The 15,412-nt window shown below is 46.9% G+C and overlaps 1 protein-coding gene across 2 annotated transcripts in view; it reads left to right on the forward strand.

The window, feature by feature from the left end:
- CRTC1 (CREB regulated transcription coactivator 1) overlaps positions 1 to 15,412 on the forward strand; it is a gene marked incomplete at both ends in the record, with an annotated part of 34,296 nt that continues 18,884 nt past the window's right edge. For both annotated transcript variants that reach the window (XM_080359543.1, XM_080359544.1), the window contains one exon: positions 1 to 126. In XM_080359543.1, the coding sequence (XP_080215669.1) occupies positions 1 to 126 (126 nt within the window). The remainder of the gene's footprint in view (positions 127 to 15,412) is intronic.

Genomic DNA, 15,412 nt, shown 5'->3' on the forward strand with positions numbered 1-15,412 from the left:
ATGGCGGCCTCGAACAACCCGCGGAAATTCAGCGAGAAGATCGCGCTGCACAACCAGAAGCAGGCGGAGGAGACGGCGGCTTTCGAGGAGGTCATGAAGGACCTGAGCCTGACCCGCGCCCACCGGGTGAGCCGGCGCCTTCCCTCCCGCCTTCCATCCCGCCCGCGCGCGCGCGCCCCCGCCGCAGCCCGGCCGCGCGCGGCCCCGGTGGAGGCGCTGGGGGGGTGAGGGGGAGGAGGGGCGGCGTCCCCCGCGGCGCCCCCGGCCCCGGGATCAGCGGCGGCGGGCGGGGCGGCGGGCAGCGCCCCCTGGCGGGGGCGGGAGGCGCCCCCGGCGCGGGGCGGGTGGCCGCGCGCCGCCCCCTCGCCCCCCTTCGCCCCCCCCCGCCCCCGTTCCCGGTTTCCCCGGCGCCGGGGCCGCCGCGAGCGGAGCATCCTCCCGGGCGGCGGGAACAGGTGCGCTCCGCGGAGCCCCGGGGCAGGGCCTGCTCTGGGGGAGCCCCCGGTCCTCCCGCTGGAGGCGGGCGTGTGCGCCGGGGCTCGGCTGGATGGGGCGCCTCTGGGATGGGTCTGAGGGGGCGTCCCGGTTCCTCACCCGGGAGAGGCTCTGGTTGGGTTCTGGTTGGGGGACCCGTTTCCTCACCCCGGGACAGGCCCGGGCTGAGGGAGGGGTCCCCGGTTCCTCACACAGGATGGGGCCCGGCCTGAGGAGAGACATCCCGGTTCGTTCACCCGGGTCTGTGAGGGGATCCCGGTTCGTTCACCCGGGTTTGTGAGGGGATCCTGGTTTGTTCACCCGGGTTTGTGAGGGGATCCTGGTTTGTTCACCCGGGTCTGTGAGGGGATCCTGGTTTGTTCACCCGGGTCTGTGAGGGGATCCCGGTTCCTTCACCCGGTTCTGTGAGGGGATCCCGGTTCCTTCACCCGGTTCTGTGAGGGGATCCTGGTTTGTTCACCCGGTTCTGTGAGGGGATCCTGGTTTGTTCACCCGGTTCTGTGAGGGGATCCCGGTTCCTTCACCTGGGTCTATGTGGGGATCTTGGTTTGTTCAACCAGGTCTGTGTGGGGATCCCAGTTCGTTCACCCGGGTCTGTGAGGGGATCCCGGTTCCTTCATTTGGATCTGAGGGGGGATCCTGGTTCCTCACCCAGGACAGACCCAGATTGGGGTCCCATCCTCCCCCCACACTGGCCCCAGGAGCCCTTTTCTCTCAGGGCCCCGCGGAGCATCCCCAGAGCACCCATGGGTGTATGGGGACCCGGCGGGCGCTGCAGGACTCGGTGTCACTCCAGTTGTTCCTGTCACGCTCCAGTTGCTGTAGGTGCAAATCACTGCACTTCAAACCCTCCCAAGCTTCTGATGCCTCTGCAAAGCCCATTGGCAGAAATTAACAGCGTAACGAAGGCGCTTTTCGAACATCAGATGCCTTTTCTGGTTCACATATAGCGGTGTCAGAGCTTTTCTGCTTGGTGCTTGTCTCACCTGCTTGTGTCAACATTTTTCGTTTTCTTTTAATGGTTTAAAGAAAATTTACGGTCTTCTTTGTGGCCAGACCTTGGTGGGAACGGGAACACGAGAACCTCCAGTTGAGTTTGCAGTAAAATGTTGCCTTTTATTCCTCTGTGTCAAGACAGGGTAAATGTTTGCTCTGAATTGGTGCTGCTACTGGTCAGGTGTAAAAGCAAGTCGTGCTGCTTCTGGTGGCTCCTGCTCGGGAAGGTGCGAAGCCAAAGCTTCGCTCGTGATAAACTATTTGTTGCTGCTTTGTAGGGGACACGGTTCGAGTTACTGGTAGTTGGGAGCAGAGTGAGGACGATTTCAAGATGTTTGCAGTCACAGGAGTCGTTTCTTGCACCTCTGTCATGCCTGTGTAGCTCAGTCCCGCTTAAGCGCCAATTATTCTTAAAAAGAGTTCCTCAAGTCTGCAATTACAGGTTGGCCTCCAATTAACTCTTACAGTTAGCATTCACCTTGCGCAAGATTAAGTCGGAATCCTAGCTCAATGTCTCACAAATCCGGGTGTTCCTAACCCAGGTTTTGCAGAAGGAAACTCATCTTATTTTCAAGAACCGGGTATGAAGAGAAGGACCCAAGATGAATGAGGTATCTGAGGATTCTGGGTACTGAAGTGATGGAAACACTGACCAAATAGCTGAGTAAAATGTCTCCTTTGTAGAGTTTTTCTTCTAAATTCCATGATTTCATCTGTCTCTAAAAGGCAGTAGAAAAGCAAAAAGGGGTTAAGCACTTTGCTGTTTGCTCTCATTTTCATTTGGCAACCAACACTTTGCTGTCAGTTTGAAAATGCGTTACTCAGTTTGTGGAAGCAGCCCAAAATTTCTGTTGCCTTTTCATTATTAGCAATTGTCTTTTTTGCAATGTTTACCGTCTTGTCTGTTGTATTGTTTGTTCCTGGTCCTACAGAGGCACAGAACTACTGTTCCACCATTTCTTGGGCGTACAAACGCTGTTTCTGAGCTTGCTTTCTGCTTTGGGAGCCTTCCACCTATTGCTGTTCAGACCATCTGAGATTTTTGAGTTACGACGCATCTTTCTTGCCTAGGAAATAAACCAAAATATGATATTAACTCCTCCTTGATCACCCTCACCATTCAGCTGGAAAAAAAAAAAAGCTTTAGAGAAATAAATGGCTTGGGTTTCAGAAGTGTTCCCCCGTTCTCAGGAGCAACAAAGTCCTGTCTTTGAGCTGGCACATTCAAGAATGCATTTTAGCTTTTGTGGGAGACGCAGACCTTGCGAAGAGTCGTGGAGGTGGGTGGCCGACAGAGGCACTGGAGCTGCTTAATTGTCTGTTGAGTGGGACCTTCGTGTTTATAATCCAGAGATTTCTGCGAGTCCCATAGTAACAAAGTGGGTGAGAAGAGGAGGAGGGTTTTTTTCTGTGTAGCATTGACTCTTCTATTTTGCTTGTGGTTCTTCTTTTATAAATTTTAGAACTGCGCTGGTTTTTGCGTTTTAAGGACAGGTTGTTTGCCAGGGCCTGCTCTCAATTTCTGTGGTGCTTGCTGCCTTACATGTATTTACTCATCCAAGGCTGTCGCTGCCCTTTAATATTGTAATTAACAAAACATTAACATGCAGGATATCGCAGATAGTGCTGAGCTCTTCCATGTGCGGCTCTTCAAATGCAGGAGAATGTAAGATTTTAAAGAAAAATTGGGTGCAGCTTGTTACCTGCATTTTGGAGGGGGTTCTTTTTCAGTTGGAGATGTTCTCAGGTTGCCAGGATTGGGGTTTTTTTTAATATATATATATATTGTTAAAGTTACTTAGTTTTGAGGGATTTCAACCAGAGCTGTGTCTGAGCTCCCTCTTGGTCTTTTCCTGCACACAAAGCCCTCCCACATTTGAAAAAAATCAAGTAAAACCCCCTTAGTTTGTATTTGTATGTGTGTAAAACACATTCACAGACACACACCTCCCTGTAACAAGATTCATACTTACATATGAGACAATCCCTCGCTTACTCGTTCCTACTGGCTGCGGAAGAGATCAAAACTCCTCTTTGTACGTTCACAGATCATCGTTTGATGTCGATAGTATGCAAAACAGTATTTAAAAGCTTAGTTACATCAGGAATGCTAATCTGCGGTTTTAAAAATGAGAAACGCTAATGATGATGACAGTGTCACGATGTTTCCCAATGTCTTCAGCGTGTTTTTATTGAATAATTCGATAAAAAAGAAAATCCTGACTAGGCAATAGTATTTTTGAATGTCTGAAAGATATTAAAGAAATGCATCAAAATCAGGACTGAGCCTTCCAAGCACGGAGATTAATCCTTTCAGCTGGAAGTGGTTTTTGTTCAAGTTAATAGTATCGTGAGTTTCTCTCAAAACACAAATGTTAATTTTCCAAACTCTAGATGGTGGTTTTTTTCTTTGTTGCTTCCCCACATACAGAGTTTGGACCCTACATTTGCGCATTTCCAGGCCAAGAAATAGGTTGTTTAGGCTCCATCCGTGATCTTGCTCCAGCTTCTCTGCTGAAGGGGATAGAAACGCCACCCAGCTCCCCACATCGCGTCTCCATCCACGAGCACCGTCGCTCTTTTGACAGTCCCAGGCTGGGCGAGGAGCTTCGTGGAACGTGCTGCAATAATGGTGCAGCGTCGTTGATTCTTTGAAAGAATTCCTGCGGCCGGGAGGGCGCGGGCGCGGAGGTGAGGCTGCCGCAGGGGCACAAAGAACCCCTGTTCTTGTGCAACTCTCGCCTTTGCTGCGCGCGGCTGAGCTGTCCAAGGTAAACACGCCGCCGGCTGCTGATATGCCGTGCTGGAGAACTCGCATTCCTCCGGCAGCAGCATAATGCTGCTTCTGCGAAACCCACTCAGGGGCTTGTTGTAACGTTATTTATTTATTTTTCGAGGAGACAATGACTTTTTTTATGATGATTCCATCCTTACCCTGTGTTACAGCTGCTTGCTTCAGCTCTCAGACAAAGGCTTTTTCTGTGCGGTGGCCAAGTCCGTCTGGTTTAATGATGTAGCAAAGCTATGGAGGATCTGCGGGCGCGTGAAACTGTGGTTGTACAGCCGCTTTATTTCAATGTACTAATTGAAATCGCGAGACGAATGCGTGGAAGTCAGCGCGCTGCGGTTCAAAGTTTTCTTTAGCTTCAGCAGCGGAGAACGTTCGCAGTGATGTGCGTTTGTAGCAGCTACTCATTTAGTAACAGATACGTTCTGCAGGTTAGGTACAGTCAGCTCTTCCTACTCTTTGAAGGGTGACTTGGGGTTTTCCCTTGAAGCAGATTTCCGAGCTGCAAAGCTCCTGCAGAGCTTCGCTTCGCCTGGCATGCAGATCCTGCAGAGTTTTAGGTCTGGATACACATTTTCTTGGTCTTGGTGGTCTAGATGACTTTGAGTCGTAGTCGTGAATGTGGGAGCTGCAAACCCACCGAAGTTACAGACGTGGCAAAACCATCGATCTGCAGGAGCTGGCACTGTGTTCATCTCATGGGTGGAAGGACAGAGGTAAACGAACGTTCTCTGCGTAAATAAAGCATTAGACCACAAAAAGGTCCAACAGGGATTGTTCCTTAAAGTAATTTTCAAGGATATATTATATTGAAAAATGATTTTTAGCAGCCGTGTGGCCCAGGCACAAACTTTCTTCAGCACCTGTTAGATAAAAGAGAAAAGAGCTGTTCTCTACATAGCGCAAAAAACAAAGGAGGGAAAGCCCCAACGCCAGGTACACTGCAGGGCACTTCTCAGCAAATGTAATACTCTGTCTTAAAAAGATAAAGGAAATAAGCTGTTCTTTTTTAAACTAACATTTCTGCTTGCGGTGGCTGGAGTTTTACTCTGGGGTTTTTGGAGATGTGCTGGAGTGGCTGTTGCGTTGCAGCTGACAGGGTTGGAATGAGTGAAAAGAAGCAAACTGTCCAAATCTGGACGTTTTTTTGGGAACACCAGCTCGCGACGGTGTTTGTTTGGTGACAGTGACCAGTGACGAGCTCGCTGCTGCTTCCCTTTTATTCTTTTGGTCTCTACTGCTTCCATTTCGATAAACAAATGTGGTCCCAAGGGCTTTGGTGTAATCTTGAGGTGGTAGCCAAATGTGAGTCTTCATTAACTCATGAGCTAAGACCAGCATATCTGATCGTGCGTAGGAGTTAATATTGAAAATGCTGCTTTGATCTGGTTTAAATGGTTTTCTGTAGCGTGTTTAGTGCTGTGTAAGTGATATCCAGGAGTGAGATTTCTGTCAAGATCTCCAGTTGTGCTTGTCGAGCCAAACCAGCATTGCAAAAGCACGTATTTGTCAACCGAGGATGTTTGTGTATGATCTCATTGGTACTTTATAAATTATAAAGTTGTAACCAAGTGTTGATAATAGTCCTGCTTTGCAAATTATTTCTTGGGAAGTGAAAATTCTTCCCCTTGTACCAGAACAATCCTTTGCAATAACACAACAACAACACACGCCCACAAAAGTGGGTTTTAAATAATGAGGCAGAGGAGGGTGAAATGACGCATTCTGGCTTTAGGCTTCAGTAATAATTCTACAGCACTTCATGATCCTTGTCTAAGAGTCTGGATTTTACAGGCAGATTCTCTCCGTGTGTATTTGACTCTCTTGCCTGCTTGGTCTGTCACTTTTCTTGATGAGTGGGAAAACGTTCTCTGCAATGTCCGTGCTGGGCTACTGGCTCATGGATTTTACTACGGTTACTTATCACTACATAGTAGTACGATGTGTTAATGGCAGACTGCAGTTCTGTTAGATGAATTTCAATTAATTTTGATACCCAGCTATTACTATTTATGTTAGTAATATTTTCCTTGGACGGCTGCGGTCTCAAAGGGGAGGGAATTTGGGTTCATTTTCTAAAATCTATGTATATTCAGGCAGATGGTGATAGTTCTCGACTTGGAAAGCGTATCAGGTATTTGTGACCTGCCTTTCTGTACATCAGCGCCTCTTTACCTTGTTGTAGAAGGAGCATCTTGGAGTGATGTGGGGTTTGCAGAAGGTTTTTCTAGCTCTGGGGTCCTTAAGTGGTGTTTTGACATCAATAAACTGGATTAAGGGAAAAAAAAAATCCACCTCAGTGGCAAAAGGGAAGAGAGTGATTGTTTAATATACTGACTTTTCACCTTTTTTCTCCTTGCAAAGTCTTACACAGATGGTGTTCATGGCATCCACCAGTTATTCAAGTGGTGTTACTGGGCTTCTCCTTGTTCTGTCTGCACACGCAGTGGACAAGTCTTGTCTCTGCAGGTTTTTAATCGCAATTTGTCCGATAGCGAGGGACGCGCAAAAAGAATACCTTAAATATTGCGCAAGTTTCCACCAGCCTACTCAGATTCAAACGTCTTATTGACCTCCTCGTTGTAATTAGATTTTTCTGTTGTGTGGTGAAATGATGATATTGTACGGGCCTTTTGCATTCGAAGAATTGTGGCTCTAATGGGAGGCATTTTTAATACCTGGAGAATTGTCTGGTGCTTTAAGAGCTATAAACAGTTTCTTGAGCTTCAGCGGAGGGACAAACACGCTGCAGGGACCGTGCTGGATTTGGGGGCAGGTGATGGGTTGTCTTGGTGTCACGGGCTGAAGGTAAATCACCCATTTCTGCTGGACCGGTCGGTTATTGTCAGGTGCTCTCGTGCTCGCTGGTAAACTCCAAAGAGTGCAAACACTCCCGGCTCGTCTCCTCATTTACGAAACTTGTAGCGTTACGTAACTGAATTTTCATTCTTTAGCTAAAAATAAAAAATAGAACATAAAAGCTATTTTTATCTTGCTTAATGAGGGCATCTCTGCTTTTATTTGATCTTTTCTGAGACATTTCGATGGGAGGAATGAAGATGGTTTAGGAACTTTTTTCTGAGCCTGGACACTCTTTCTCTGTTGTTCTCTCAAGTGTTGTCCATCAACCAGCAAACGGATACGTTGGCCCGCTCAGAATATTTCCTATAGAAGTACATTGTTAGCTAATAACAATCATTAAATTGATTTTGAGAACGTCGCACTGGATTTAAACATATTACGGAGGCAAAGAGTTCTTTTTGCTATCAAATAATCAACGAGCTTCCAATCAGAGTCCTCCCTCTCCGCTGTATTATATTGAATTATCAGCAACATACATGCCTTTCTCTTTTTGAAACCCTTTCAGAAAAGAAGGGTGGCGTTTGCAGAGCTACCACGGGATCTGGTTTGTTTTGAAAAGCAGTTTGGTTCATATTGTAGCTCAGCTTGGCGCTCTGCCCGGCGATAGAGCAGAGCTCTGAAGAATAGTCACTATTTTAAGTCTCTAGTTGTGCTGTATCCTGTTTTTACTTGCTACTCAGTTGTGACTGTTAAGTTTTAAACAGTAAACCTTTGTTCACCAGAAATAGCAAAGTGTTTTCAAACACAGAGTGACAGCCTGTGCATTAAATTTTACTATTTATTATTATTTATTTATTCCCGTTCTGCAAGGTACGTTCTTCTCAACTCTTTGCCCTCAAACCCCAAAACATCAAATAGTTCATAGTAGTTTATTTTTAGGAGGAAGTGAAATGCAGCTAATGTGCTGCTGTTCAAATTTCTGCTGGTGTAAAACAGAAGTAACTAATAATATGTAAAATGCAGCATGAAATGCTGCTGCCTCTTCCCTCCCCTGTCTGGCTTTCTCTGCAAAAGTTGAACATTCTGGTTCGGGTTCACAAGAAAAAGGATTTTCGATCTGGGGTGCGAGGCGGGTTTGGGGTGGTTTATAAATAGCAGGTGTCCGTTAGGAGCTGAGATTTTTCACTTTCACATGAATTCTAGAAGGCACTTGGGGGTAGAGGCCCGAGGACGCGTGTAATTTTTATAACCCCGTTTCCTCGCAATTTTATAGCTGAGGAATCTGGGGAGTTGGTTGCAGCTCCTGAAGGAGAATCTAATGGTGCCTTGGAATTTGTAGATGACTCATAACAGGACAAAACAATCCAGTTAAGTGATTTGAGGTCTTAAATAATCTCTTCAACAGGAAGGTGAAGAAAACATCATGAACTCATGAGGAATAATTGGCTCTCTTGGAGTGCTAAAAGTGCAGCGCTGGCGGGTTGGCAGCGATTCAGGCCATTCCTGGTTCAGCCTTGCTGATCAATATGGATCTCAGCTCTTGTGAATGAAGTTTATTTACCGGACTGTAGTGTTTTTAGCAAAGCCGTGTTGTTACCAGGTGGGAGAAGCTGATTTGGGCTATGTCTCATCTTCCCAGGTTTGAGGTTTTGCCTGTTCTCTGCTCTTTCCTGCATGAATCGACCAGGTGACCGAGATGGTTTTTGGATGAGGAAAAACCTACAATAACAGCTGCACGTGCTGAAACGGAGAGAAACCCGTCTTTGCGCTCCTTTGCTCTGTGGACGCCCTAGCTGCAAAAATCAAATGGTTTTAGGTAGTCCCAAAAATAACCCATTAGAAATACCTTCCTCAGATGACTTACATTGTCGTAGACACTAGAATAAAGAATTTAATCCATCGTCTCCTTTCTCCTCTTCAAAGCACAGAATCATTTAGGACTGCCTTCATTTTGTAGAGGCTTTAATGCATCTGGGAGGGTCCCAGGTGGGTGTTCGAGTCAATGCAAACCCTTGGAACCTCCCTGTTTTACTGGTAAACAACTGGAAGTGCAGCACAGATGTCACACTATCAGGTAACCTTTAAGCTTAATCAGCTTTAGGAAGTCTTAAGTTAGCTATCATGCCGTTCCCTTTCCTCTGACAAGCAGATTTCGTTAGTTTATTGATGGAAAGTGCTTCTTCCGATGCCCGATTTGTTTGTTGTTCATGGTATCTGGCTGAGCTCCTCTGTCCTTTCAAGCTCTGGCTCCGTGGGGCAGAGGCCGAGGGTTCTGATCCCCTTCCCCTCCTGCAGCCCCTCAGCCTCGCTTCGTTTGACCTGGGATGCTCATGGGCTGTAGCATAATCCCTTTGCTTCTGCTCCTTGAACTTGGTGTTAATTTCTGAAGTCTTAGAGCATATTTGGGCGTGTTAGCGCATCGGTAGAGACATCAAACAGTGTATTTGATAACGTACTGTAGGTCTCCACAGGTAAAATCAAGCGTGGTGCTGGGCTTGTGTTTGCAGCTCTGCTGTGAGTAAAGAGTTGGTTGTGAAATGTCTCCGTGTGGCAGAGACAAAGCTGTTGTTCTTTTGTGGCTGCAAAATTCCAATAGATTACAACAGATTCCTTCTGCGTTTTTTTTTTTGCTTTTCTTGAATTTTGGTTCTTAATGACTGTGTTTGGCTGGCCCGCCGAGTTTTTCTGTTTGTGTCCTGACATGTCGATGTGCTAATGGAACAAATACTTGAAAATGACTTAAATGACAGTTATGGTGATGGAAGAGTAAACAATGATGTAGCAGTTCTAAAAGCAGGGGTTCAAATCCAGTTCATACCATATGTCTGGATCTTTTCGTTGTAATTTTCACTTAGTTTGTAGTAGACATTTGGCTTCCTGGCTTGGCTTGGTAGTACTTTGCTCTGCAATATCTATTGCGCTGGGATGCTAATAACATTAGAAGGCCAACTATGATTGGCAGAGGTAACAAGGGAAGCTTTTTCTCGGCTTGTCCGCGCTTGTCTGTCTCCAGCCAGCGCTACAATCTTCACTTTTCTGAAAATAAAAACATACTAAAATTGAAAAAAAAAAGAAAAAGAGGTCCAAACATTGCAAAACAATTTGTTACAAAGCTGCTGATGGAATGTTGGAAATCCCGAGTGGCCCAGGCGGAGCAGCTGCTATCAGTGTGGATTATACCTTTCCTCTAAACTTCAGCCCTCATTTCCTTGAGCAGCCTTCCTGCAGGAACAGCTGCGCGCGGAGCCTCGGCCGCCCTTGGATCCGCGCTCCAAACCGCAGGAAATCGGTTACTTTAGCAATCTGGCTTGATGGCGTTTCTTCCTGATTGTGACAGCCCAAATGAGAGCGAAATGCAAGGGATTCTCTTTTTTTCGCTGTGATAAATGAGGCTGTGTAGTCTGTCTCCATTAGCCAGAAGAGCTGTGAAGCAGCGAGCTGTGCTTTTTCTATCCCGGCGTCACTCTGGGTGCCGTGTTCATTGGCGGTGTTGCCACGAACCGTTGGTTATTCAGAAAGAAAAGAACAGTGTCACTCACTTTGCAGCAGGCACATTTAAATGTGTTCTGAGATGCTCCACTCCCTTCAGCATCTTTGCTGCCCTGCGCTGGACTCTCTCCAGCAGTTCCCTGTCCTGCTGGAACTGAGGGGCCACAGCTGGACACAATATTCCAGGTGTGGTCTCCCCAGGGCAGAGCAGAGGGGCAGGAGAACCTCTCTGACCTACTGACCACCCCCTTCTAACCCACCCCAGGTCCCATTGGCTTCCTGGCCACAAGGGCCCAGTGCTGGCTCATGGTCACCCTGCTGTCCCCAGGACCCCCAGCTCCCTTTCCCCTCCGCTGCTCTCTAATAGGTCACTCCCCAACTTACATTGGAACCTGGGGCTATTCCTGCCCAGATTCAAGACTCTACACTTGCCCTTGTTCTATTTCATTAAATTAATCCCTGCCCAAGTCTCCAGCCTGTCGTTCCATCAGTTTCCCAGGGATGGAGGTGGGGCTGACCGGTCTAGAGTTCCCCGGGTCCTCCTCCTTGCCCTCGTGCGGGTACATGCTCAGATGAGAGGGGAAGGATTGATGTTATTAGATTTCTTCATCCGATTTTTAATTACTTGGCAAATGAAAGTGAAGGGCTAAAGTTGCAAATAGGCGTCCATCTCTTTAGCCACCTATTCAGCTATTAGAGAACGTGCGTGGGTGGATTTTAATCGGTAACATCTAAATAACTGAAGTCTTTTTAATTGTTTGCAATAAATTGTCAAAGCTGATAACACTATAAAAACAGTCAGTATTAACTTATCAGTGGTACCCAAACTATGAAAGCATTATATAGATTAAAAAGTCAACCATTCCAAACCTCTTTCCAATCTTTTATCTTCTTCCGTGCGAGCAGGATGATAGTCTTTAATTAATTTATTGTATATTCCCCACTGCCCTAGTGAGACTGAGCCCTCTCCCTCTTGCAGCACTAAAATAGATAATGGTGCCTTACTGGGGGGCACTGGAATATCTTGATGTACACACATTGTTCAGTGTATTGCTCTGGGTCTCCGGACGCACCAGGCAGACTTTGGGTTGTATAAGAGGACTGAACCCCCAGGGCCGTGCCCTGTGCCTTATGCTGTCGAGGAGCCTGAGCACTTCAAAAACAATCTTTACAATATTCTTCTGGTGTGATTATTCTCATTTTATAGGAGGGTAACTGAGGCGCAAGCAGTAAAATAGAAGAAATTGGTGCTTTGAATGTCCGATTCGATACACTTGGTACTCCAGGGATGGGGGGACCCCAACAGCGGGTTTTCGGTTTTTAAAGTGCTTTATACACTCCCAGAGAAGGTCCAGGTGCCTCAGAAGCAAAAGCTCTTTAGACGCCACTTGGTAATTTTGACAGACTCCTGGTATTTTGTGTTGAGTAGCCTGAAATTCAGCATTTCCCTCTGCAAAAGGCCTGAATTGCTCACATAGTGTCCTGAGGAACCTGGAAACAGAAACACCAGGTTGCTGGTGCTGTGCCCTTGTTTGACTCATTCTTTAATATTTTCCAGCCTCTGGAGAGGAGGTTTGCTCAGCCATCAGCTCTGAGACACAACGTGAGGTTGGACCGTTCGGCTGAGTTAGGCTGGGTACTGCAGAACTCATCCTCTCGTCGGCTCCCGCCAGCCTCTCCTGCTTCCCCTCCGCTGCCAAACTCATCTGGTGGTGGGGTGAGCGAGCTGAGGGAAACCAAGCTGCCCCACAACGTGTTTCTGCTGCTTCAGCTGCTTTCACCAGATTTCTCTCAGGTCGTAAGAGTTCTGGGGCAAGGTTATTCCAGCCTTCCTGGGAAAGCAAGAGCAGCCGGAGCGCTGGGACCGCGCTCTCCACACTGGGATATAAAACTCCCTCTTCCGTCGCTCGTGAAACTTTTTCGCTGCTAATAACTTTCTGTGCCTTCTCATTAGTGATAGTAATTTTAGGTTCTCAGCTTTAATGAGATTGCGTCTGTGTCTGCTGGTGTAGAGAGGGACTGGCAGCTGAATACCTGCTATAATTAATGAAATTGTGGCTAACGTTTACGTTTTCTTTTCCTTGGCTTACCAGGATTCTGTTTGATTCATGAACCCTTTCTCATCTAATTAAATAAATTCTAGACAGCTTTCAGGAGGCTGATTTAGTAAGTGAGCAGTTATTTTTTCCTTCATATAAATTCATTTTAGAAAGTGGGTAGCAAATGCAGAGTTTAAAATTTAATAAAATACAGGCCTCCAGCTTGACTCTGCCCCATCATTAAATCGGTGTTAACTTATCTTTCTTTTTAAGACTCTGTTTACTTTTCTTATCAACACAAGGATTCTGAATGGGAAGAAAACCTTTCCCCTGGGATTCCACGGTGTCTTGAGGGTTTGTTTGACGTGGTGTTTAATTTCCCGCTGCAGAAAGACGCCGGGTTTGTAGTTTGGGAGATGTTCTGCCTCCTGCTCGCTCCCAGCGCAGGCAGAGCCGAGCACACCTGACCTGCAGAGTTTCTCTCCCTGCCCTGCGTAACATGACAAGTCCAGTTCTGCGGATCAAAGGGCACTCGGTCTCTACTGTCTGTCTTTGGGTCTGCAGCAGCGAGGCCAAAAATAGTCATATAAGTGTCTTTTTATCGAGGCAGAGCTTTCTACCAACACTTTATTCCTAGGGAGAGATCAGAAAATAGCATATTACTGAGGATGCCAAGTGTAGGTTCTTTTTCTGCGGCAGGTCCTGGTTCTATAGGAGAAAAGCTTCCTGGGAAACTTCAGACCCATCCAACTGGGAAACTTTGAAGGGATTTGAAGGCCAGGATTTACCTATAATGCAGCCTCTAAAACTCCCAGTTAATCCTTTAAACAGAATTTGATTTCCAATTAAGCTTTAATAATACATTTCTAATTTTAATCTGCACTCGTTTTGCTGCTTATTAGCCTGAAACACGCTAAAGAGCGAGCTTTCTGAACAGCTAAAATGTGTAAAAAAGCTTGTTATGGAAACTGCAGGCTGGCGAAAGAGCAGTTATCGTGAAATCTGACTTCCTGTATTCATCAGATAGCTTAGCTTTTATTTTTTCATCAGAAGGACACTCCACCCTTTTATTACAGTTATGGGTATCAAATTTTTATATATTAAGAAGAGCATTTAAAAAGAAACAGTTCTAGTGGGTTTTGGTGGCCTGAATTTCAGTGTCGGGTTTGCTGCTTGATGGCAGATGAGTTCTGGCCGCTTTCAGAGCGCGTTCCATTGTGCGCAGGTCCCCTTCATCAGGTTCGAGACTCATGTGTTCCCTTGTGCGCAGGTCCCCTTTGTTAGGCTGAAGACTCCCGCGTTCCATTGTGCGCAGGTCCCCTTCGTCAGGCCCGAGACTCCCGCGTTCCATTGTGAGCAGGTCCCCTTCGTCAGGCTCGACGCTCCCGCGTTATCTCACCGCACTAAGTGCAAATTGCAGGGGGTTTTTTTGCCGATCCTCTTTGAAAGCCTTGAGCTGGTTTTGCTTGAGATCGCCCATCGGAATGACGGTCAGATCTGACTTCGCAGCCTTTAAAAATGCTTTTTTAACAGCTAAAAAGCCAGAGGTTGGAGGCGCTCAGCAGACTGGCCTGTTCTGCTTACGCTTGATCTCCCCAGATTGCAAGTGGCAGTTGTTGATGGTCTCCTGTAAACCGCGGAGTCTGGGGGCCGCTCGCTCTTAAACGGCTGGAGAGAGGAACAAGTACGGCTCTACGCGCTGGTGCGCTGATATATGATGGCAATAACGAGCAATCAGTTTTCTTATTTCTGGCACGCATCTCCAAAAGCGTTTATCGAAGGTAGCGTTCCTGAAATTAATGACACCGCAAAGCCATTTAACAAGCTCGTTTTTGCGTTGCCTCGTTTCTACATTTAAGCGCAGTGGAAAGACAAATGGTCGTGACCTCCGTGTTACGTTGGGCTTTGGGGTACGTACATACAGGGGAAGGCCAAAGCGTTAAAAAAACATAAAGCAACACCCCCCCACCTCCCTGGGTGCCTTATAGTAGGTTCTTTAGAAGAAACCAACACCTGTTGAAACAGTTACTCCAATGTTTGGCACAAATCCCAAGCAAGCCTTTTTTTAACAACGAAAACATATGTAGGGGCCAGGCGAAAAGCACAGCGAGTTCTGATATTGTGCTTTTAGTGCTCGGAGGTAGCGGGGCTGTGACTCATTAAATGATTCTCTAATTTCATGTATTGCTTCGAGAGCGCTGGGTTGTAATTGCGTGTCAGCAGATGGCGAAAGAGAAGCGGGAGGGACTTTTTCCTGCTTTTTAGGTGGGATATTTTGGAGCCGTTTGATACGGCACACTGTGAATGTTTTATAAGTCTTTGGGCTGAGGGGATTTTTCTGCCCTTTGATTAAGGAAGAAAAAACCCATCAGCCACTTTGTGACTGGTATCCTGCCTGAACAGTGGAGGCTTTTGAGAGCGCCCGTTCCACAGAGCATCTCGTAAGTTTGGGATTAATTCAATCCCTCCGGTAAAGCGTGAAGATTTTGACTGTATATTTGGAAATCAGTGGCTTGTAGGGGAGATTCTGTGAATAAGGAGTATTTGAGTTGCTTCCCTAGGGATAGTTTTAAAGTTGGAAGAATGCAGGCAGTGTTTTCCTTGGGCTGATCTCATTTTCTACTCTGTTTGGGGACTGTTTTAATATACATACACCCCTAAGTGTCGGCATGTTACGGTCAGCCCAGTCTCTTTTCCCTTGGTCCTTGGTGCAGCGCGGTGTTGTCACCATCAACGCGGCTCAGCATCCCCGCTCCTGCTGTCACCGCTTGATCAGAGGACCCGCCATCGATCGCCCTTTCGC

This window comes from Nesoenas mayeri (genome assembly GCF_963082525.1).
Source record: "Nesoenas mayeri genome assembly, chromosome: 25".
Classification (NCBI taxonomy): Eukaryota; Metazoa; Chordata; class Aves; order Columbiformes; family Columbidae; genus Nesoenas; species Nesoenas mayeri.